We start from the raw sequence: 25968 nt of genomic DNA, 5'->3' as shown, positions 1-25968 counted from the left end.
GATGTTATCCAAACTACACAAATCCAGAATTATAAGGAAGTGCGGTATCACCTTTTATTTTATTTTATTTTAGTTAGCCGTGTTAATTAATTGGTTATAAATTTTTTGTGTTTTCACATAATTTAGTTCGCACAATTTTAATATGAAACTATTAATTATTGATTTTAATAAAGAAAATACTAATAGTAATAATTATGAAGATGATGAATAAAAGCGATTTGTTACATGTAGATCTTGTAGCCCCCTAGAGATTTAATTCACATTTCTCTATTTCTTAAAGCCTCTTCGCATTTTCTTATTTATAAGTGTTTAATCTACATAAAAAGGACATCAGCCCAAAGTAGTTCTATTACCTATTTGGCCACTGGCTAGTCTTTGTTGTCCAAATCTTCAACCCCCAATCCTACAGAGGCAATTACGAGTACCTCCAGTGGTACAAAAGGAATTTGACCCTGTCTGTCATACGTAAGAAAGTCTAGCTATGAAGAAGTTAATCCCCTGCTTCATGCAAAAACGGAAAAGGAAGACCTATTCGAGCAATTTAAGTCTGGTATCCTATACTCTAAGCAGGGGAAAGACTGCCTAGAATATTCTCTTCTTCAGACACTCATGAAGTAGGTATTTGAATTGGGTCGGCCCTTTATCCTATTTTCGAGTAACATGATTATTGGTATTGGGTGAATTAATATATGAATTATTTTTTAATGTGTGACAGACCATTTTAAATGAATAATAATAAAGTCAAATAAGTCGGTATAATTAGCCAAATACAATTTTACAACCTTAAACATGATACTCCTTTTATTTATTAATTTAAAAAAAATATTAAAGATACTTTTTTTTTTTGGTAAAAAAAAGATACTTTTTTGTGGTATGCATGGAAGCATGCCTGCTTAACCTGTATCAATGCAATTTTTTAAACAAAAAAATATAAACTTAACCTATTATTTAATACATATTTTTTCTTACTTCACCTAGCATTTATTAAATGCCAAAACTTGAAATTGGGAGTGTGCACAATAACCTAACCGAAGTGAACTAAATCAAATTGAATCGAATCACATTTTATTGAACAAGTTTTGATTTTTATAATCTAGTTTAAAAAATAAACTGAATCAAAAGAACTCGTTTGAAAAATGGGTTCAAAAACTAGTTTGGAACGGGTTTGTATACCAAAAGCTGTTGTGGAACAAAAGTTGATTCCAAACCATAAAGATGTGTATGACAATTTTTCTAGAATTATTTTTTGTTTTAATTTATGTTCTCACGAAGAGAAATGGATAGAAAATTTATTTGGTAAAATTGATTTATTTTTTTATTTTCGGGAAGAATCGGTTTAATTTTTTACGTTGAGGAACAGAAAAAAGAATCAAAAAATTTATATTTTTTTGTTACTGGATACAAAATGAGAAACACTTATTTCTCTGAGTTACTCTCTACCACTACCATCATCGTCATCACGACCATCGCCACCATCATCACCGCCGTCGTTGTACCACCAATGTCGTCGTCACCACCACCGCCGCCACCATCACCACCATCACCACCTTCACCAACCACCACCACCATCATCGGAACCACTTTGTCACCACCACCACCACCATGTCACCGCCATCGCCACCACCACATCCACCCCTGTCACCAACCACCACTCTACTATCGTCGCAGCTACTGCTATCACCACCACCACCACCATTATGCCACCACTACCATCTTCGTAGCCACTGCCATCGCCACCACTATCACACCACTATGCCGCCGCCATTACACCATCATCGCTGCAACTACTTCTGTCACTACCACCACCACTGTCGTCACCATTACCACCACCACGCCACCACCACACCATATGAAAAGAGAAGTGATGATCCAAAAAAAAATGTATGCTTCATAAAAATTATTTTTATTATATTATTTGTTGTATTATCAAACGCAATTTTCATTTTCAGAATAAAAATAGAACATGTTATCAAACATATTTTTTTTCTCATAAACTGTTCCAAGACACATAGATATAATAGAATTGTTTCTTTTTAAAAACAGTGCTAGGGAACAGAATAATTGTTATACACGCCCAAATTGGTTATGAATCATTTTTTTTTTTAATAAAAGTAGTTCAATTCGAAATCAAATCAGTTTAAATTTCATTTCAATTCAAAAATCAGTTCAGGTGCATACCCTTTCGTAAAATCGAAGTTAATTGTGATTTTTTTGTATTAATAAAAGTTTAAGTGGAGTTAAATATTGTGAGAAATTAGCCGGCAAAATTTGAACTCACATCCTTAAAAGATATTGATAAAACCATTAACAAATCATATCCATTTTTATTGACAGTTCATTATGAATATTATTCTTTAATCAATTTGTCAGGTTCATTGGTCCAAGGCCCAATTACATTTCATTCACCATAAGCTAACTCAATTAATCATAGTTGAGCCGCACTACTTTGATAATCTCTCTAAATTTTATTAAATCACCTACATCTATAGCTAATAAAAAGACATTGCCATCAGAGGCTATTGCTAGGTCTATTCACGTGAGCCTCCAATGAGGTCATCCATATACTATAGATAAGGGCACTTAGGGAGTGTTTGTTTCAAGTTTTTGGAGAGGATTACCGGTAATCCTTCTTTGGTAAATTTAATTACCATGTTTGGTAGAAGGAATAAGTTACGATTCCCGGATATCCAAGGATTACCGGTAATTTGATTTATAAAGAAAAGTCACTATTCAGATTACCAAAAATAATATGGTAATTTGGAATACCAATCAGAATACCAAGTAAAGGGAAAGCACAACAATAAATTTTGAGACAAAAATACCCCAATACACATAAAAATCTAGACCCAATCTATCAATTATAAAAGTAAAAATAGTTTGGGGTTATTTTTGTAAAATAACCTCATATTCCAAGTCATATTTCGTTCTAAACCAAATATGGAATCAGTAATTTTTACCCAGTATCCCCGGTAATATTTTGGCGAACCAAACACATCTTTCGTAAGATTCCAAGTAAACTCAATTTCTACTGAATTCCCATTAATCATGATTCCCGGTCACCAAAAAATTTCTCCTGTACCAAACACACCCTTAAGGTACTCAATTTTTTATTTAAGTTGTGCAAGGCCACAAAGTATTCTCCATCAAGATTTTTACATAACTGCGCACCCAAAACTCAAATTTGCAACTATAACTTAAGTTTGAATAAGCCTTAGTTGATCCGCATATTTGGTGGTAATATACTCATCTCCTTTTCTAACTTAACCTATTTGAATCTAGGGATGAGAAAAATGAGTTAATCCGTCGGATTGATTTGTAACCAGCAAAAAATTAGTCGATTGAGTTAGTAAAAATAAGCTAACAACCCGAGTCAGCTTAAAAAAATCAAGCCAACTTACGAGTCAAACAGGTTAGTTCACGGGTTGAGAATTTATTTATTTTTAATTTAAAAATACAAAAAGACAATATCAAAACCTATGCTGTCGTGACTTTCTTTTGTTTCTCACACTATCTACTCCATCGGTCACCACTGTATTTCCTTCGCAACATCGCACACTCAAACTTGCCATTTCACCTCTTTCTCTCGCCGTTAGCCTCTCTCTCCTTCTCGCGCCTTGGATTTCGTGTAAGTCTTCTCGTTACAATTTCTGTCTCTCTTCTTGGATCCCTTACATTATTAGGCTTACCTCATTATTTGTTACTGTTCTTCATGTTCCCCCATGCATTTTGATTGTTAAAGCCCTAAAATGTTTTGTTTTTTAAGTTCCTTGAACAGCCCCTTTCGAACGATGCTTCCTGTTATGGAGATGCTAATAAATAAAAATTAATTATATTTTCTGCTTTTATTGCTACACAGATGGAATTAAATAATGCCTTTCTTATCTCCAATTAATTTTTATCACAATAGAATTGTCTTTTTTTTATAATGAAAACCTGCAATTCATAATTATTTTTTGGTTCCCCCCTTCTTTGTTAAATAATGCAGAATTTGAGATGTAGCTGATGCAAAATTTGAGAATCTTCCTTTATAAAGAAAATTCACAAGCCATTCTTTTGACTACACCTATAAGTCAACTCTAACCGGCTCAGATTAGGTTGAATTGAATTTTCTGACACATTTTTTTTTGAGTCAATTCTAACTTGACTCATTTTTTCAGGTACACACGGGTTGAATCGGGTCGAGCCGTGTTTTGCCAATTGAATATTTTTAATCTAAATGTCAAAATATATTGTAAGTACAATCCACACATCTTCTTAAAAATACATGGAGAAACAACTTAAAATCACCATAAAAAAACTTCATCAACACTATTTGAACTGTCGATATATTTAAATATGATGAAACAATATTATAATAACCAGAGTGCTATAATTAGAAGACTAAATTGCCGTTCTAATTTCTGAAAAATTCACTTATCATCAATTTATTTTTATTTTTTTAAAAATCTTATAAGTTATTGAAAGATTGAAAATGATATCAAAATGGCGCTTTTGTGAAGTTACTACATATCAAAATAGGAAAAAAAATGTGTATCATTTTAAAAGATGTAAAGTTGCGTCATTTTAAGTGAGAGAAAGAGATAAATAAAGGAAAAAAGAGAGGTGACAAAAGATATAAAGGTGTAGTGTAGGTCTCACCTCTATGTAAGAGTAAAATAACATAAGTTATGTCATTTAAAAGAATAAACACTTTTCCCATCAAAATAATGATGATTTTTGTTTCTTTTTATGTTTTGACTCTTTTGAGGAGGAATTTAGTATCCTAGATATTTGGAGGAACAAATCAATATCAAGTAAATATTTGTAAGAGGCTAGTCTAAAAGCAATTTAAAGTTATAATATATATATATATATATATATATATATATATATATATTATATTTTTGTATATAAATAATTTAATATTTCTACAGAATTTTTTTTTACCGAGATTTACTCATTTTTACGTAGAGCACTAGCAGTATTATATTTACAAGTTTCATGTTTACAAATTGTATTATATATTACGGGTAGTATATATACTATTTGAGTATGTATTATTTGAACATAATGTAGTTTGTAAGGATATTAAAAAAGAGAGTATGATATTGTAACAACCAATTAAGGGTATCACTAATCAATTTCATCGTTAGATAAATTATATTGATCCAATGGTTATATTTATTTTCATCTTTGTATGGTTATGCTGTTATGATTTTCCATATTTAATGCTTTCACATTAAATGTGAAAAATCATAATCACACACATGTGAAAATAAATATAAAGTATTAAATACGAGAAATCATAATCATATAAAGATAGAAATAAATATAACTGTTGAATCAACATGATCAATCTAACGGTGAAATTGATTGCTAGTAACATTGTTAGTAATCCTAATTGATTGTTACAATATTTTATCCTTAAAAAACAAATTTGTACAATAATATTAAACTCATATAAAAAATAAAAATTAAGTCGACGCAATAACGCCAAGTTGAAAACGGTGTCGTTCAGGGTGACTACAGGGGCAAGGGAAATGATGACCATCGCCATTGGTTCATAGCCGCGGAATCACATATGGCTCTGTTAGGAATGCCGGCGACGTCGAAGGGTATAGTGGTAACAGTGCCAGTTCTGGTTCTCTCTGCTTTAGTGGCCACCGTTTTTCTCTTCTTTCTCTTGTCCAGTCTCTCTTCTTGTTCTTGCCCTTCTAACACTCCCCTCTCCATTGGAAACGGTGTCGTCTCTGGGAATGGCAATTCTCTTCCCTTGACGACGACGCAGGATGACGTGGAGTGGGTTAAAGATCAGATCCGAATGAATGGCCTTCACATGAGTGACAACGTCCTCCGCAAGGGCATTAACCCTCGCACCAGGGCTCACCAACTCGACGATCTTAGACAGTAAGCCCCAATTTCAACGTTGTGATTTGATGGGTTGGTTTCATAACTTATTGTAAGCTTATATGCAAGATTAAACTCAAGTTTGTTTGCATAATTTCTGTTTAATTATGAAATTTTATTTCAACGTTGCATAACCTGCGATTTTAGGTGATTGCCGAGGTACAGTAATGGTATGCTTGGTTGCTGATAATGGCGGGTTTTATAAAAGTTAAATATAACACAGCACATTGCTCAAAGCTATATGTTTTTCTCTTTAGTTTGGTCTGCATTTTTGTTATTACAATTTAAAGAATGAAATTTTGTATGCTTTTTCATTATCATGCCCTTGAACCTGGAATTGCTATCTATTACCACTTAGGGTTAGTTGTTGATTAGTCACTTTGTTGGTAATTAGTTAGATTATTAGTTACTTCTCTACTACTATATAAGTCACACTTTGTGGCTCCCTTGTAATCAACTTTTATCATTAGTTTGATTTCAGTTTTCTCGCACACCTTTTTGTCTCCCAATTTCTCTTGCTCTTGCCATGTTTGTTGGCACTATCCTCTTTTTATATCCATTTTCGATCCCAATTTAAGGAGCCCGATGATTTTTTGTTTATTGCTACATTTCATGTATATTTTGAAGCATTGCAATTGGTTACAATTTCTAATTCCTGCTTTTCACTATTTATAGATTTAAAGGTATATCGCACTACGAGGGAGCTGATTCAGATAACCACACAGCCCTACCTTGCCCGGGGGAGCTCCTTGTTGAGGGGCACCATAGCAACTACGGCGAACCTTGGGCTGGTGGAAGAGATGTGTTTGAATTTCTTGCTCAATCCGCTAAACTCAGACCAGACTCCCGTGTCCTGGAGATTGGTTGCGGCACTCTCCGTGTTGGCTTGCATTTCATACGGTACCTAAATCCGGACCACTACCATTGTCTTGAAAGGGATGAGCTCTCTCTTATGGCTGCATTTAGGTATGAGCTTCCTTCCCAAGGCCTCTTATCTAAACGGCCTTTGATAGTGAAGGGGGATGATATGGATTTCAGTAAGTTTGGTTCTGGAGTTGTATATGATTTGATTTATGCTAGTGCTGTATTTCTTCATATTCCTGATAAACTTGTGTGGGTTGGACTCGAGAGGTTAGCTGCTAGATTGAAACCTTATGATGGACGAATTTTTGTGTCACATAATATAAAGTTCTGTTCACGGCTGGGAGGAGAGGAATGCACGAGGAAGCTTACGAGTTTGGGACTTGAGTATATTGGGAAGCATACACATGATAGTTTGCTATTTAATCACTACGAGATATGGTTTGAATTCAGGCGTCCCAGGGCTTGATTTAGACGCGGGGCATGGGAAGCAACTCGGAATATTCTCACTGCATTGATCGTGTCTTTGTTCAGAATGTCATTCTTTGCACAATTCTCATGAATTTTTTTGGCTTGGGGAGCATAAAGGTGACAATTATTTTAGCCAGCGGTTCATTTGTGCCATAAGTATGAATTCGGTTTTCAGTCTTTTAAGATAGAGAAGGATCATCTATGATTTTGACGAAGGACTCAACAAAGAACAAGGCATGCGTGATTTATTGTTATCTCACAATGAAAAGGCTTGCCATGTATATACGTTTCTGGTCAAATTATTTTATTGTATTTTAATCTTTGATGTAACGCTTGTATTTTAGCACTTATCCTATGTTGCAACTGATTGTTGTGATACGAAATATTACACAGGATACAGAGTGACATTTTTAATTATATAACTATTTTTAAAGATAATCTTTTTAACTCGAGCATTTTGGCCAGTGCCCCCCAAATTTTACAATCAGTATGTATGGTAAAACCGTGCTAAGGTGGAATGGTGGATGGTAAGGCTGCTGTTAAAAGTTACAGGTTACAGCTTGAACAAGATTCAAGGCCAATATAATGCCAAGAAATGATGCTGAGATTTTCGAACGGAACCTGTCGAAGTGATTGATACACGCTGCCAGTGTTTACAAAAACTATACCCGTTCATTTAATTGGCATCACCTAACGGGGTGTTTGGTATCCGTTTTTTCTTTTCTTTTCTCGGGATAGCTAGGTAAATGAATCCCATGTTTGGTTCGTCTAAAATGAAAAGAACCCAGAGTTCAAATCTTTTCTGACAAATCCTATCATGTGTTATCTACAGTACAAAAATCAATTGTGAAAGACCATTGAAAACTTGGAACTCTGTCGATCCCGGGGAAATATAACACGAGGCGCGCGAAATTTGACATTTCTATCCTTAAAAAGTAATAGCAAGTAGGAATATCTTTATAAAGGCAAGTGAAACTTTGCCATGATGCATAACATTTCCACGGGAAGAAAGAGTCCACCGTCGAAGCTCTGGGTTTCATTGGAATGGAGTTAAGAAGGTATGGTGGTAGAGTGAAATCATTTTAATTTTTTTTTGACATAATTTTTTAATTTTTATATAAAAAAAAATTAGAGAATGAAGATCTAGAAAAATAATTTGAAGACAATTTCCATCCTCTTTCGTTCTTTACGGTTGGCAACTGTTAAGATTCAGGATAACGGATACCCTCCCAACGTTTTGATTATTAATCTTGTGGCTTTATTAAAAAAAAAGTTAACCTGAGGTCAATTTCGTCAAATAACATCTCTTTCCCACTAATATTTCACAACTAACCAAACACACATTCAGTAAAATTACTCATATATTCCCGGGAAAATTTTACCATACCAAACACCTTTTACTAATATTCCGGAAAACATCTCACTGTATTTCAGTAATAATTGTTTCTCAGATTTTAAAAAATTTCTCCTCTACCAAACGCCCCATAAATCTAATCTTATTTTCTCTCTTCTTTCCAAAACGAACGTAAGCATTTTTTCTTTCATTTTTTTTCTCCTTTTTTTTGATAAAACATTGCATTTTCATCTTCATTTTCTTTCTTTTTTATTAATATTTCAAACAAGAAAGAAATACTATTTTTTTTTACCATTTCTTCAATCCTGTTATAAAGACTTTTGTAGGTGTCACTGTCAGCTAAATTACGACCTTATTAGTGATCAGTTAATAAATCAAAAAAAAAGTTTAAAGTTGAAATAAGTAAATTGTTTTCCCAAAGAAAAAAAAAAGAAATAAATAAATTGTAATTTAATGAAAATAGGAGCAGGTGCATTGCACACTATTTCGAGCATTGAAACGAAGTCGCTTTGAATCCAACTTCAACATTTGCGTTTTGTGGGGCAAATGATCTAACCTCGTTCAGTCCTATAGGAGTGTATTGCAGGAGTTGTTGGGGAAGGTGAATCAACGATTCGATGCCTGCTGTTCGCATCGTAAGGAAGATATGTTGTTCGGTAAAAAAAAAGTGTGACTACCAGTACCGATCAATCTTCTCTACGGCGCAGGTGCAGGGTTCATGGGTGGAGAAGGTCAAAAATGTCTTCACAGGCCAAAAGAGCACCACAGAGGGAAACGCATCCCAAGTCAGCTCCGACTCATTTACCCTACTCCGTGAGTTCCTTTCGAATTTCAATTTGTCCCTTGCTTGTGTTTTCTTAGGTTAGGTTAGATGATTCGTGCAATTTTTACACATAACAGGTTTTGCGGATGAAATGAAGAATGCAAGAAGAATTGGAGCTTTTAAGCAGTATATGGTTGGACGAAGCAGCGAAGTCACCTTTTCCAATGCCTTCGAGAAATATGAAGCCATAATTCGATACCTTGGGGGTTTGGACCCCACTGGAGAGGTTCCTCTTCTTCTTATCAAGTTCGAATTGTATAGGCACTCTCTGGCACCATAGATTCATGGTTCACAAATGCACTATGAAACTGCCTATTCTCGAAACTATTAGTTCTTTGCATTCGTTGTTTATTTATCAATTTATTCTTTTGGCTTTTACCAGGAAAACATCTCATGATTTATTTTATTTTATTTTATGTTTTTTTTTCGTGATCTTCAGAACCTCCAGAGCGCTCAAAAACAAGAAGCGGCAAAGCTTTGTAATTGCACAATTGCTGATGTAGAGAATGCACTTGCGAAGTTTACTTGGGCTAGAAAAGCCCAGAAGATGATAGAGAAGTTAAAAGAAGAAGGAAAACCAATGCCAACAAGCTTTGCTGAAGTAATGCTCCTCGCTATTAACTTAACTTCTTTACAACTCAGTTGGGCTCAATACACCATCTTATGAAGAAATTTTAGTTTGGTGATAAATTGTACCTTTTGGATGGTTTCATTAAATGCTTACCCGTTTTACTTTTTAAATCCTGCTTTCGTATTGGTTCTACTTGAAAGTTAGGTCTTGATCCAAGCATTTTTATCTTGACATTTAAGTTTGATATAAGTAGCACAATTTGAGTCTGTGTGCCTAGCCAGGTGCCAACCTTGGGTGAGGTCCATAATTTATTTTCAGTGATAATTAAGAAAGGAATTGCTGGCTTCTTGAATGGGGTAGTAGAATTTCAGAATTAGAGCCTTAAGACAGATTGATGTGTACTGGACTGGAAGATGTATTTATTTTCTGGATGGCAGGAGCTGTTTAATATTAGGTTGCTTATGTTAGCCTTGAAGCATTCTATATATTATGTGGTACTTTTGTTAAGATCCATCAGAATTTCATCCTTGATTTTGGTTTCTGTTACCGGCAGTGTATTGTATGGCATCATGCCTCAAATTTAAGTACGTAATATAAATCTTGATGTCTTTGTGTGTGTGTTTTATATTTGTTCTTGTCTTTTATTGTTGGTAATTTGGTATTTGATATTTCATTCAGAATTGCTTTCAAAACATGCATGATTTGGATGTATACATCTAAAGCAAACGAAGTCATTAATCAACTTCTTTGTTAACTATGATATATGTGAGTTAGTGAGTATATGCAGTAAGATAAGAACTCTACTTTGCTGTGTCAAATAATTAGTGTGCAAGCGTTTCCTGGTTCTTGTAGGGGTGTTCATTTGAGTGTAACCAGCCATATTTATATTTCATGCTCTCTAGGTCCAAAAGCTGGTCGGTTCATCTCCATTGGATCTTGCAAAGTCTAATTTGGCTCAATCTGGACAAATTAGCAGGAACGCACTCTGTCCATGTGGTTCCAAGAAGAGATATAAAAGGTTAAAATTTCTCCTTTTGTTTAAAAAAGAAAAATTATTAGACACCAAGCTGATTTCTGACCACTTTTTGGTTTTGTAGTAGTTGCTTGTTCATTGCTTAGGCAAGTGTCTGTCAATGCTTGCTGTAGTTCTTGGGTTTTCTCTTTATATTTTGACACTGTAATTTGCTACCTAATGCCTATTTTTTCTTGCATATCTATAGTTCTAGTGAAACTAAAATTCTTACTCAGCTTTTACAATCTTTTCAAAAACTGGATTTGGTGTTTTAATATGTATTATAGTGTGAAAACTATTGCATGTTTTTTTGTGAATAGTGAACTCTGACTTTTCTTTTTTCATTATCTTCTATCAAAAAAGTAAAAGACCTTTGTGTTCCCTTAATTGTTTTGAATTTTAATATACATGAATCTAGATTTTCAAAATTGATCAGCTTCAATATTTATTTATGAAGGTGCTGCGGAAAAGATTGAAGGAATTCAGAGGTTTAATATTAAACTGCAAGGAAGCCTGATGCCCTGATCTAAACATATGGCTGAATTGATCTGTAGTTGTACTCTGTTTTATTTGGTTCAGATCAAGCTGCCGAGTGCACTAGACTGCAAGCATGCTCACAGTAAGCTGATGTTAGGATCAGTGATATTTTTTGTCAATAAGTTGCTTTAGTTTATTTAGATTTGTAATTCTTGAGTTGCGCATGAGTAGAAACTAAACAGAATGTTTTTATTCCGTTGAAGAATAGTTAGTCAGTTCTCTTCTTTCCCTCACCTCCGCCTAAATAAAAGGCAAGATAATAAGAAAAGAATTGTTGAAGGAAAATATTATTTTGTTGCTAAGTCTTCTCACTTTCTTCTTTCGTCGATCCGATGTGTACTCTAGTTTTAAAAGTTAACATCTTTCAACTAATTTGTCTACCTATTTATATCAACATTTTTTCAATACATCTCTAAAATTCAAGATTTGGTACTCAAGTTGCATTAATAGATTCAGGTTTGAGGTAGCTTTATTTTTCTACATTGAAGATCAATATATGCAATCAATATGCATTTTTTTTTCCAATATATTAAAAATGAATGATCAATGCACTTTTGATTACTATTTGCTTAAATTTTTTAGAAAATAACTGTAAAAAATAAACAATAAAATTTGAAATGAAGAAAATATGAAAAGCCAAGAAAAATATAGATGAGATAAATAAAAGTTAATAAAAATTAATGATATATAATAAATTTAAATAGTGTTAGGATCATTTTACAAGTTATATTGTTAATCTTGATCTTCTGATCTTATTATTCAAATTTGAGCTGTTAGATACGATTAAATCGATTAAGATTTGATGTAAGAGTTCTTATTTTTATACCTGTGTGAGAATATCCTTTTCCATTAAAATATTTTAAAAAAAATTAAAATTCAGAAAAGAAACGTTATGTAACAATTGCAATAATAGAATCTTTTAATATTATATATAGATAGTTACCACCGGAATGAATACTCGTCGCATTCTTGTTTAAGCTGCTTCAAATAAAGCAGCTATGCTTGAAAGGCTGATCAAGAATTCTGCCACCAGAAGGTGTCATTTGTGGTAACTTCTCCCATATACATTTCTGGATGAGGCAGGTCAGGTTTGAGAGCCTGAAAGCATGTTTCCTGTATCTAACCTTTTTGAGAGGGAAACTGTAGTTGTTTTAGCAGGAGACCAAAAGCAACTAGGCCCTGTTGTACATTCTAAGAATGCAGAGAATTTTGTGACAAAATTTGTAATGAATTACAAATGTCATCCAGCATTTCTCGACCTTCTTTTCCATGCTCTTCTATAAAGGAAAGTTAATTGCATAAAAAGAAAATAAATGCTCAGAATATTCTTCTCCATTTGACTGTTCGGAATGGTACCGGGGAGCCCAAAACCCTTTGCAAGAGATACATTCATGGGCCAAGCGATAAACCACAATAAATGGGCCGACACCACATTTTAACCCAAAACCTTAAGGCTGTAGGTTTATGGGTCTTTTGCACTTGGTCTATGTTTAGCCAAGTACTTCTTTACAACTCATACTTGAATACTTCCAATATCTTCCCCCAAGTATGAGACCCAACATCATGCTCTCCCTTAATGGCAACTTCTACTGAAGTCTTTTTTTTTTAAGTATTGGAGTCACACTAGCCTTCTGCGGAAGCCTTGAAACATCACCATCTCTAAATACCCAGCCCAGCTAAATCTCGTCTTTTTTTTTTTTTTAAGTATTAGAGTCATACTAGCCTTCTGCGGAAGCTTTGAAACATCACTATCTCTAAATACCCAGCCCAGCCAAGTCTTTGTAACTCATACTTCAATACTTCCAATATTGACTTCATTCCCAACAAGGAATTTCCAGTTCTATTCATTGGAAATCATATATGTGGCGAGAAAGTAGGCGATAATCGTCCTTCATGGTTCAACCGCGTTTAGATTAGCAAAGTCGTTGAGCTCATAGAAGGAACAGGTGCAAATGAGTCTGATATTGGAGTAATTGCACCTTATTGCCAGCAACTTTTCAAGATTAATAACGTGCTTGAGAAGTGAGAGTGTTGGGAGTGTTAAACAGTTTCAGGGACAAGAAAAGGAAGTCATCATCGTTTCTCCTGTTAGATCTACTGCCAAACACCATAAACTTTGACAAAACTTACTGTCTGGAAAAATTATTCCCTTGTATACAATAAATTGGAACATACGTTATGAAAAACTTCAAGCATACCAACATTATAGATGAGTTGAAAAGAATCCCTGTTTATCACATTGTTTGGGGATCAACGAGTAGATTTATTAAAACAGGCTGCGATAACAGAAAACAAAAACAAAAACGATCAGCAAGTTAATTGCTAGTAACAACAGCTATCCCGTAGTATATACATGTATTCATATTACGACATCATAAGAAATGTTTTTTTTTTCAAAAATAATCTACCTTTATTTGACTATACATTAATGCATTTTATTTGCACTTCAACCCATCGACCTTGCAATAACGCAACTATAGTCACCATCCTTTATAACTCGAGCGAATTTAAGAACACCACTGGTAATTTGTATGCTAAATTTTAAGAGATTGAACGTACAGCAATGTTCAAAGATACTTACGAGCACCGTTACTAATTTCATACTTTATAAGATCTTTATTATCAACTCTAAGCTGCAGAATTTTCCTCTACGTCCAACTACATGTGTTTTGATATCTAGAAAACTTGTACAACGAGAAGTAAAAAATTTACCCATGGAACTCTCACAGCAATAGGTGTAGCTATAAATAAATGGTTCGTTGGGTTGCAGCATGTATGCGCATTCATAGTGATTTACTGTTTTAGTACAGATAGAGGTTCTGCAATCCACAGAGACAAAATACCAGAAACCTAATGCAATCAAGTATGTCAACTTAGTTCCACACTGCATAGAGTATACATAGGAGAGTCCTCATGAGTGTTTAAATAAGGAGGAAGTAGCACCATTGAAACATACTTACCTGGACGGGGTCAATTGGTGATCAAGAAGGCTAATGGCCTAGGTTGGTGACCTCCATTGCACTTTAGGAGGGGTGCCCGCCTAAGGTCTCCTCAAGTGGGAGAGCCTACGTCATAATTTGTGTTAGAGGGGGCCTGCGTTCGCGCGGCCCCTACCCAATCCTAGATAAAGATTTGTTGTAGCTATCAGCTGTTCCTTATGGTTCTCCTTTTATTTATTAGGAGAGAATAATTCAATTGTAATCTGGTGGCTGTGTTTAAGCTCAGCTAGTTGCAGGCTAGAACAATTACGGGTTATGCTAGTATTTTAGTCGTCCTCGAACTAGTATTTTTTCAGGCACTGGTAAATTTTCTTTCGGCTTTGGTAAACATTATGTTGTAGGTATGTGTCGGGTAGGGGTGTAAATAGGCTGGGCTTTGGCCATCCTGGCCCAAGCCTACGTAAAAAAAAATCTGGCCTACTGGCCTATTAAAGGCTTTATTTGCAGGCCAAGCCTGACATGGCCTACAGGCCTTGTAGGCTTCCCACTATATATACTAAGCAAAAAAAATAAATTGTATAGAGCAAATAAAGTTTCATTCATCCATGCACTAGTACTTCTCATAAGAAAAAGATGACAAACAAGAAAGAGTCAACATAATACCTCAGCTCTAGAATGTATATCATAGAGCAAATAAAGTCAAAGAAATGAGAAAAATAAGAAAAATACAATTACTGGATGCTGAAATAAAGTCTACAAGAGAATGTCATTCATTTAAAAATCTTTAAACCACCATCAAGACAAGGGAAAGAAGAGTATTATTGAAAGATCTTCATCAGTAACATCATAATCCAGCAAGGTACCCATTGCTCCATGGTATTAAGCTGCAACAGCATGTAAAATTTGGAGACATTAGACAAGTTTTTTCTTTCATAAAATAAAATAGCACAAAAAATAAGAGATATTGGTATTTTGGACTTTGTGTCTTTGCCACATAAAATAAATATTATTTTATTATTTTATTTTCATAAATTAAATAGGCCAGCCTACAAGGCTGTAGGCCGGGCTTGACAAAATTGGCCTATGGCCTATTTATTAAAAAAGCTTTTTTATAAGCCTACTCTACTTTTCTGAAAGGCCGAGCCTGGGCTGGGCTTAATGTAGGCCGGGCCGTAGGCTGGGCTGGGCCAGCCTGGCCCATTTACACCCCTAGTGTCGGGTTTAGTTTTGGAGTCCAAAATTAAGGTTAGGAAAAGTTTATTCGTCGCTTTTGTATGTGAGGTTCCTTTGATAATCATCTATTAATGATGATACCGAAACACTCTTTACTATAATATTTCCCATGAACTCAGACCAACTATACTTATATTCAAGACTAGTGACACGTTTGAGCCTGATTCCATCTGATTTGTCGTGAGGTTTAATCCATAAACAATACTTTTCTTCAAAACTGCGTTTGTCGGATTATGTAGTAGTTTACTGTTGTGCGTGTGCATATCATGATACAATCATGGATGCGGCATGTACCTCCCCAACTCTAGTTTAATTGTTGATTTTATACACACGGTGTGTGATACAGATACCTGCTCTTGCTATTGATAATCGCTTATTATTAAATTCAGATACAGATTCGTTAATTCACAGATATGAGAGTATAAGAAACCATTTGCGAAATAATAATCCATTCCGTGGTCCAGGTTAGTCCCACAATGTTACGAATAAGGAAATCTGAAGGCATTGTTCGAAAACAAAGGAGCGAGTGATAAGAAATCTAACTATTAACTTAACAATCACAGTTGTTCTTAAACAACTGTTGCTTCAATTGTTTTCTCATCCATCAGGGGAAGACACCGTGAATTTGTCATCTAAAACTTGTGTAGGATTAGAAGGGAACCGGGATGAACTATACATAGTTGATGTTTTTATTTAGTTATTTACTTTTTACAACAAGGGCAATGGTCCATTAATTTCATAATTATTGTTGGTTAATTGTTGTGCTCACCTTTTGTATTGTAGTGTAATTTTCCTTTTTCACTACAGATGAGTTGTGCTCACCTGGAGAATTGTTTGCGTAAGGCAAAAGTTGACAGGAGGGCCTCAAAGTATATAGTTTACCCTGTGTATCTGTTACTAACGTGCAGACTTTTTGAAAGATTCAAGACCTTTGTTTATTCTCCTGGCGTTTGTGTGGCTGGTTTTACAGATTCCCTGCGTAATCTGGCGCAATCTTTGGCCAAGTAATTTACTTACTTTGAAGGGAGGGAATGTATCGTCTAATACAAATTATGCCCAAAAAGGCTCCTTGCAGTTTGTTATATTAAGAGAGCAGATTCACGAATTGTGACAAAGAGGATGATTGAAACTCTTTTCTGTTCTACCTAATGACAGAGATGATGATGATATTGCTGAGTTTTGAAAATGTATTCGTTTATTGTCAACAAAGTTGGTTTCTTATCTGGGCACCGTAAAAAGCTCCTTGAGAAGTACACAAGGGAAGCTGCTAACCAACAGCTTCAGAAAGTATTGGAGGAGAAAATAGACCAGGTCAAAACTTTTTACAATAAGCATCAACTTGAGAAGCAGGTAATTTATTGTACTTTTGTTTATGATAGTTCTGGGATTCTTATTTCTTAATCAAATGTAACAATAAATTATGTCTCCCTTTGAGATGGACTATTTTTTAACTACGGTTCACTTTCTCTGGAGCCAAGACTAAATGCCTGGTGATTTACTTAATAGCATGAATGGTTTTTGTTGTGATTGCATATAAACGTTAATTCTACCCATTTCAAATTCTGGACTGAGTTATATTCTGCTTGTGATTTTGGTACAGGCAAATAAAGAGGTTTCTTTTGTTTTCCTTTGTGCTCACTCCAGCTGGGCATTATGAGGGGATTACTGGGAACTGATCTTACTACTGCTTATCTACTGAATCTGTGGCTATGTTTGTATAACATCTTCCAAGAGGGATCTAACTAATGAGTGTTTGATCATAATTCCAATCATTCAGAGACAAATATGACCAAAACTCCCAATCATTCAAGAACTAAAATGACCCGATACTGCATATTTCACATAATAATTTGATTATTAATTATAAGATTTTTTACCTGCTAAAACAAATCAATTATATTTGAATGTTTGATAAATGAGAGTTCGAGTTGCGGAAGCGGACGCCCGTAAAATCTTAGGAAGTTAAGTCCACACTTCCACCTATTCAATATTAGTTTCTATTTTTTTGTTTAATAGTTTACAGATAGTGATATGTCAAACATACAATTTGAACACAATGGAACATCCATAAGACATTTTTAGACACAGGACCGAACCCAACATGTTTGGTTTCCATTATGTTCAAGGTTTACACATAAAACGTCAAGGGAGAATTAAGTGTGTGGCTCTCATAGGAATATGTCATCTATGAGATATTTGACCAGCTGAACTTAGGCCTAAAGAACTTGAGCAACTAGACACATGGCCTCTCATCACCTGAAATTTGTGCCATCTAACCCAATGCAACTGAGCGTGGATCTTGAATTCAAGGTCATATGCACAATTTGGTCTATGGGTTTGGAGTTGAACCTGAATTCAAGATCTCAACCAGTCCGTCCCCTTGTCAGGGTTGGCGTTCAATATGCACAATTTGTCCAACATTGTAGTTAGGTCAAGATGGTCTGCAAACAGTAATTTTTATGGTCTCATAATGCCAAACTGGAGCGAGCACAAAGGCAAGTAATTTTTATGGTCATAAAAAAAAAAAACTCCTCTTTATATGGCCAGTTGTATATACTTATTACAAACAGGAAATTGAACAGTCAAGAAATTGAACTAGGCAATTTTCACATTCAAAATAAGAATTAATTGCACGATGACCCGACAAATGTAAAGATTATACTAAAATTGGGTAGGGGCCGCGCGAACGCAGGCCCCCTCCACCACAAATTATGACGTAGGCTCTCCCACTTGAGGAGACCTTAAGCTGGCACCCCTCCCAAGTGCAATGGAGGTCATCAACTTAGGCCATTGGCCTTCTTGATCACCAATTAACCCCGCCCAGGTAAGTATGTTTAAACGATGCTATTTCCTCCTTATTTAAACACTCATGAGGACTCTCCTATGTATAATCTAAGCAGTGTGGGTCTAAGTTGTCATATTTGATTGTATTAGGTTTCTAGTATTTTGTTTCTCTGGATTGCAGAACCTCTGCGGGTATTAAAAACAGTAAATCATTGTAAATAGGCATACATGCTACAACTCATGAACCATTTATTTACAGCAACACGTATTACTGTGAGAGTTCCAAGGGTAAATTTTTTAATTCTCTAAGCACAAGTTTTTTGAGATATCAAAACACATGCAGTTGGACCTGGAGGAAAATTCTGAAGCTTAAGAGATGATAATAAAGTATGAAATTAGTAACGGTGCTTGTCTGTTCCACTGGGTCACTCGTTGTGCTCTCAATGGACTATGGTAATTGCACATTTAGAAGTATTTCCAACAGGGATTGATTGTGGCATCCCATTTACCGAAGGAAAAGGGTGCAGATATTAGTACAAAACTGGATCTGGTCATATCTTAATATTTTTTTTCTCTCACGGAAATACACGATCTCAGTATCTAACTATTATGTCTTTCTCATGACTTGAAAAAGTTTTTCTTTTACACTTTACTGTCCCACCGTGATGCTCATTCTCGTACCTAATAACAGAATGAAGTAGTACCAAACAATGGCGAGATGCACTTTTGACGGCTTATATATGACAAGAACAAAATAAAAAATGAAAGAGGCGGCAAAACTAGAACAGCATGGAATGTATGTAACAGCCATTAAGCCTGGCGAGTTTTTCAAAATGGGATTCGGTCCGAAGAAGTCAATAGATCGAAACGATTCTAACAGTACAGTGTCATCATAAATATATTCAGTTCCGGTCCAACCAATTGAATTGATTTGTTCTGTATAAATTTTGAAACACCGGGTATAAGACAACCTAATAAAGAACTTGTATCTCAGGGGATGAATTTGGTTGTTTTTAGTTTTTTGCCAATAACTCAATACCTCCTACAAAATAACTGGGCGGTACAAAGATCTAAGTAATGATTTAATGTTAATGTGTTAAATTATTTAATGGTTTAGTCGATAAATTATATAAAATAAGTCTATATATGATTTTCTTTTACAAAACTAGGGTCATGACAAGGATCACCTTACCGACCAATTATAATTATATACGATAAACACTGCCATCTATCTCTATATACAATTCTGTCTATTGTTTTATAGGTTTTATAAGAGTTATGTTGTAGGAAAAGTGATTGTGTAATGTTATAGAGATTCGTTTTGCGTGCCTTAATTTTTTATTTATTTTTTTGTTTTAAAAAGTGTGGGCCCCACAAAATGTTGTGAGAGTAGGAAAGTTTGTTATGTTATGTTAAAGGATAAAACGAAAACCCTTATTTTTATTGATTGTCCGTTTTTTACAGCATATAGATAAAATTAAGCAGCTAACCTTTCAACCTCTCACAACCTATTTCATTAATATTTTAAATTATAAGGTAGATCTCTCGTCTACCTATTGTGTCTAGGTGATGAGAAACAATGTGCAGTTAAATACACTAGAAATAGAAACACGACTTGGCTATTTGCATTTCAATATGGCAATCGACTTTTCAAGAATCACCCTGAGGCCGTTCAAGTTGAGCGACGTAGACGATTTCATGTTATTGGCAGGTGATGATAGAGTGACTTACTATACCCGATGGAACACTTTTGCTTCCAGGGAACAAGCATTGACTTTCATCCAAGATGTGTGTATCCCTCACCCATGGAGTCGGTTCACATGCATTGATGATCGTATAATCGGATTTATATCCGTCTCTACTGGATCAGGTGATGAAAGGTGTAGGGCAGAAATAGGGTATGCTATAGCTGTCAAGTATTGGGGCCAAGGGATATGCACCAAAGCAGTGAGGATTGCAGTGTCACAAGTCTTCAAGGACTTCCCTGATTTGGTAAGGATACAAGCTATTGTTAATGTAGATAACTCTTGATCTTTTATGAGAAAAACAAACATCAGAAACAATATTGTGCAACAGCTTATATTTTATTCTGACTAATGAACTTGTTTTAAATACAAAACTGAGCTCATGCTGTTGCTACTAACCAGGTGATTTTGTTGGTCCACAAAATCAGCAACAAACTAACAAAGCAATAACAGTAAAATGCAGTAAACAAACTCCTAAACAAAAGACTAATTAATTTAAAAAAAAAACTAATTAACTCCTAAAAAATAGGACATTAACAACAACCTTGAAACACCAATATTCTCCTCCTGGATCAAGTGCTGCATACTCCTAGCTTCTCCCTGAGAAATTCAAATCGACTAACATGAAATGACTTGGTGAATATATCTGCAATTTGGTTTTCTGAACTGCAGTACATTAGCTTCACTTCTCCAGCCTTCTGCACTTCTCTCAAAAAATAATACTTGATCTTAAAATGCTTTGTTCTTCCATGAAATACTGGATTCTGTGAAATAGCTAGAGCAGCTTGATTATCCACAAATACTTCTATGCCTTCTTTTTGCTCCAAATGCAGGTCATCCATCAGCTTCTTCAACCATAATGCTTGGTTTACAGCTGCAGTAGCTGCAACCTGCAATGAACTCAGCTTCTGCAGTTGATTGGGCCACTATTTCCTGCTTCTTTGAACACCAAGAAAAACAAGCTGACCCAAATGTAAAACAATAACCCGAAGTACTTTTCATATCATCCACTGATCCAGCCCAGTCACTGTCAGAATACCCTTGCAACTTAAACTTCTGAATTCTGCAGAATTTGATTCCATATGAAAGAGTACCTTTCAAGTACCTTAACACCCTTTTTGCAGCTACCATATGCAGTTCACTTGGACAATTAAGAAACCTAGACAAGACACTTACGGTAAACATAATGTCTGGCCTAGTTGCAGTGAGATACATAAGGCAGCCAATTAAACTCCTAAACTCTTTCATCTGCAGATTCTGATTCATCTTTCTTTTGAAACTTTTCCTTTTGACCCATTGGAGTACTTACACTCTTGCACTCCTCCATGTTGAATCTTTTCAGAATCTCCTTCAAGTACTTCTTTTGATAGATAAAAATTTCATTTTCAGTTTGTCTAACCTCCATCCCCAAAAAATATGACATCTCACCAAGATCAGTCATTTCAAACGTTTTCATCATTTCCCTTTTGAATGCAGTAATCTGAGAATTATTACTCCCTGTTACCAGCATATCATCCACGTAAAGAGACACCACCACTAAGTCAGATGCTAACTTCTTGACATATAAAGTGGATTCACTAAGACTTTTTATGAAACCCAAACCCAGCAAGTGCTCATCCATCTTGCTGTACCATGCTCTAGGAGCTTGCTTCAAACCATAGAGAGCTTTTCTCAGCAAATAAACCTTCTCCTCCTGATCTGGTGTGACAAAGCCTTCTGGCTGCTCAACATAAATCTCCTCTTGCAACTCTCCATTCAAAAAAGCAGATTTCACATCTAACTGATACACTTTCCATCCTTGTTGAGCTGCCAAGGCAAGAATCATTCTAATTGTATCTAGTCTTGCAACCGGAGCAAAGGTTTCTGAGAAATCAACTCCCCAAACCTGTGCATATCCCTTCACCACTAACCTGGCTTTATGCTTATTCACTGAGCCATCAGGATTGAGTTTGGTCCTGAAAACCCATTTTACTCCAATCACTTTCCTGTCCTCAGGTCTTTCTATTAGCTCCCATGTCTGATTTTTTTCTATCATAGCCAACTCTTCCTTCATAGCATTCATCCACCTCTGATCACTTTTAGCTTCCTCATAACTTGAAGGTTCCAAAACAGCCACACTACACCTCTGATATATATCAGTCAGAGATCTGGTACCTCTAATTGGATCATCATCTACTAGCTCATCATAATCCAGTGAGACCTCCTTATGCTTTGCTTGTGGCTCATCTGTCCAGTCCCACTGCTCATCTTCTAGGAACTGAACATCCCTGCTATTGATCACCTTCTTTGTCTGTGGTTGATAGATCTTGTAGGCTTTTGACACCAGACTATAGCCAATGAAAATTCCAGGTTCAGCTTTTTCTCCCAGCTTGTCTCTCTTGACCTGTGGAATGTGAGAAAAACACAGACAACCAAACACTTTCAAATTTTTTAGAAATGGCTTGAAACCAAACCAAGCTTCGAAAGGTGTCTTCTTTTCCAGTACCCTTGTAGACAGTCTATTTAACAAAAAAACAGCTGTGTTTGCTGCTTCTGCCCAAAATTCTTTTGGTAGATTCTTCTCATGCAGCAGACACCTAGTCATTTCCATAATGGTTCTATTCTTTCTTTCACTAACTCCATTTTGCTGTGGAGAATAAGGAACAGTAAGTTGATGCTCAATTCCAGCTTCCTCACAGAAAGTGTTAAACCTTTGTGAAGTGTATTCTGTTCCATTATCAGATCTGATGACTTGATTTTGCAGCCACTTTGAGTCTCAACCCATCTCTTAAACTTCAGAAATATCTCAGCAACTTCTGACTTTTGCTTCATAAAATAAATCCAGCACATTCTAGTATAATCATCAATGAAGATAAGAAAATACCTGCTGCCATTTAGTGAAGGAGTCACGTGAGGACCACAAAGATCTGTATGAATTAGTTGTAGCTTCTTTGTAGCTCTCCAGGTGGATTCTTTGAAAGGAAGTCTTGTCTGTTTGCCCAAAAAACAAGCTTTGCACCTTGTGATCTGCTCCTCCAGGATTGGTAACCCAGTTGCCATTTCATTCTTCTGCATGAATAGTAAGCCTTTGTAATGAAAATGCCCCAACCTTTTGTGCCATATTTCTGAATCACTAGCCTGACACTTGAATGCCGCTTGCTCCTTCTCAAGGGGATTTAGAGAAAAACTCTTCTGTTGCATCTTTATTCTGAACAGCTCCTGACCATTTGAGTCAAAGATCAAACACTTCCCTTCTTCAAATATCACTTTAAATCCCTTTTCTACCAACTGCCCCACACTCAGCAAATTCTGATCAATATCAGGCACGTACATCACACCAGAAACCAGCTTAGTTCCAGCATAGCTTTCTATTGCTACAGTCCCTTTACCTTTCACTTCTAGATACTCTCCATTTCCAATTCTCACTCTTGACTGCAATGACTTGTCAAGGTCTCTAAATAGCTTTTCATCACTTGTCATGTGGTTTGTGCAACCACTATCAACAAGCCAACTATCACATGGAGCACTAGAGGAGAAACAAGAGGCAGCAAATAATTGATCTGCCTCATGCTGGTCTGCAACATGTGCCTCACCTTGCTGCTGATCTCCCTTTTCTTTGCAGAACCTTTCAATGTGTCCAAGCCTATGACACTTTCTGCACTTTACATCTGGCCTCTTCCAACATCTGAAGTGTGGGTGATTCTGCTTTCCACAATGCTTACATGAGGAATGCCCGCCCCAATTGTTCTTAGAGTTGATTGCATTGTTCTCTCCTGCAGCAGCTTCTGAACCACTACTGTCATCTCCTTTCTTCCATCTTACATTATGCTGTTCTTTAGCCTGCAAAGCTCCTTCTGTACTTCCTTCAAGCCTCATTAACCTTCTCTGCTCTTGTGCTTGCAGAGCACTTAACAATTCTGCCAACTTGATTTGAGACAAATCCTTGGTATTCTCCAAAGATGCAATTGTTGCTTCAAACCTTTCGGGCAAGGAAACAAGAACCTTTTGCACTAGCCTATTATCAGAGAGGTCAGTGCCTAGAGCTCTTGCTTGATTTGCAATTTTTACCAACTTATCAGAATACTCCTTAATTGTTTCAGACTCCTTCATCTGCAATCTCTCAAATTGTGTGATTAGATTCAGCCCCTTCATGCTTCTAATCCTCTCATCTCCTTTATACTCATCTTTGAGGAAGTCTCAAATAGCTTGAGCTGATTCACAAGCCATAATTCTGCTGAAAATGGCAGGTGAGACAACAGCATATAAACAAGACTTTGCCTTTGCTTTTCTTGTTATCCTCTCCTTATGAAACTTGATCTGATTGATGGTTGGATTATCAGGAAGGGGAGCAACTTCATAATCTTGTTCTACAGCTTCCCAAAAATCGCAACCCTCTAGATAGGCTTGCATTCTCACTGCCCATGCTTGATAATTTTCTCCATCGAATATTGGTGGAGCCATTGCTGAAAAACCACTTGATCCTCCCTCCATTAATTTCTCAAGTCACTCACAGCCCCTTAAGATCAAGAAGGCTCTTGATACCAATGTTGATCTTTTATGAGAAAAACAAACATCAGAAACAATATTGTGCAACAACTTATATTTTATTCTGACTAATGAACTTGTTTTAAATATAAAACTGAGCTCATGTTGTTGCTACTAACCAGGTGATTTTGTTGGTCCACAAAATCAGCAACAAACTAACAAAGCAATAATAGTAAAATGCAGTAAACAAACTCCTAAACAAAAGACTAATTAATTTAAAAAACAACAACTAATTAACTCCTAAAAAATAGAACATCAACAACAGCCTTGAAACACCAACAATAACAAAGCTTCCCAGAGGGTCTTGGAAAAGGCTGGATTCCTTAGCGAGGGCATGCTGAGAAAGTATGCGTATCACAAACGGATCGTTAAGGATGTAGCTATTTTCAGTCTGCTGGCAGAGGATACTCGTCCTCCAGAGTAACGATCATTGGTATAATGGTATTAGGCAATGCTTCGTGAAAGCGAATTTTTCTCTCGTTTCCGCAAGCTTTAGGCCCCTAATGAAATTGTTTCTCATGTTTTTTGCATTAATTAAATCATTTTTGTAACATATGCTATGCTATACTGTGTTTTTGGGGAGTTGCAAACAGAAAACCTCAAAAATATTTATCATGAATGCAAAATAAAGATCATTGTGTAAAATATATCTTTATTTCTTCATGTTAACTGTAGAAATATAGACATTCTGTCTTGTGGTCCATTTTTCGTATCCTATATGATAGATTTGAACCCTTGTGTCTTTATGGAAGTGGTAGACAATCTTCTAAGCTTTCCATAGAGACCAAGATTGTGTAATTTGGATGAGTAGAACTCAAGTTATGGGTAGAATACCATAGGAGGTCAAATTGTCCTGTTTTTGGGTGTTTGCTGCAGGACAGCCACGCTATGAGCGGCTCTAAGCGTGAACCCCACTGTCTGCCCACGCTATGGGCATGGATCCCACGCTATGGGCATGGGGGTCCTGGAAAATTTAGCACATATTTTCTTAGAAAATGCATAACTTGAGTTACAGTGCTCCGATTTGAGCGCGGTTTGAACCCACGCGTAGCTAATGAAGAATCCTATAATATTTTGGGAAGATTGAGACCATAAAGGCAGTATAGGAAATTTTTAAGTAAACAAAGAATGGATACGTATGGTGTGAGATGAGAACTATAAAGTAAGTACAAGTCTTATAATTTAATCAAAAGCGAAAGAGAGTTTAGTATTGAACTCGAGCAAATAA

At 35.7% G+C, this 25968-nt stretch overlaps 3 protein-coding genes and 2 non-coding genes across 5 annotated transcripts; 4 read left to right on the top strand and 1 right to left on the bottom strand.

Moving 5' to 3' along the window:
• Positions 1–5558: 5558 nt before the first annotated feature.
• Positions 5559–7618, top strand: LOC133293910 (uncharacterized). The gene is made up of 2 exons (XM_061492532.1): positions 5559–5886; positions 6562–7618. The coding sequence occupies exons 1-2, from the start codon at positions 5561–5563 to the stop codon at positions 7214–7216; spliced, it is 981 nt and encodes a 326-aa protein (XP_061348516.1). The 5' UTR covers positions 5559–5560; the 3' UTR covers positions 7217–7618.
• Positions 7619–9104: 1486 nt separating this feature from the next.
• LOC133293909 (uncharacterized) lies at positions 9105–11809 on the top strand. The gene is made up of 5 exons (XM_061492531.1): positions 9105–9385; positions 9473–9621; positions 9835–9996; positions 10869–10984; positions 11436–11809. Exons 1-5 carry the CDS (start codon positions 9190–9192, stop codon positions 11452–11454), a joined length of 642 nt encoding a protein of 213 aa, XP_061348515.1. The 5' UTR covers positions 9105–9189; the 3' UTR covers positions 11455–11809.
• Positions 11810–14467: 2658 nt separating this feature from the next.
• On the top strand, positions 14468–14628 carry LOC133293919 (U1 spliceosomal RNA). Its single transcript, XR_009749127.1, has one exon. It is a non-coding gene; the product is annotated as a U1 spliceosomal RNA (small nuclear RNA).
• A 3731-nt stretch (positions 14629–18359) lies between these two features.
• Positions 18360–18519, bottom strand: LOC133293920 (U1 spliceosomal RNA). The gene has a single exon (XR_009749128.1). It is a non-coding gene; the product is annotated as a U1 spliceosomal RNA (small nuclear RNA).
• A 1587-nt stretch (positions 18520–20106) lies between these two features.
• On the top strand, positions 20107–25164 carry LOC133293886 (uncharacterized). The gene is made up of 2 exons (XM_061492509.1): positions 20107–20491; positions 25022–25164. Exons 1-2 carry the CDS (start codon positions 20107–20109, stop codon positions 25162–25164), a joined length of 528 nt encoding a protein of 175 aa, XP_061348493.1.
• Positions 25165–25968: the final 804 nt, after the last annotated feature.

This window comes from Gastrolobium bilobum, unplaced genomic scaffold, assembly GCF_033153095.1.
Source record: "Gastrolobium bilobum isolate Gb01-03AN ecotype WA unplaced genomic scaffold, APGP_CSIRO_Gbil_v1 utg4431, whole genome shotgun sequence".
NCBI classification, from domain to species: domain Eukaryota; kingdom Viridiplantae; phylum Streptophyta; class Magnoliopsida; order Fabales; family Fabaceae; genus Gastrolobium; species Gastrolobium bilobum.
Note: the sequence above shows the minus strand (reverse complement) of the source record. Positions and strands in the feature narration are given on the sequence as shown.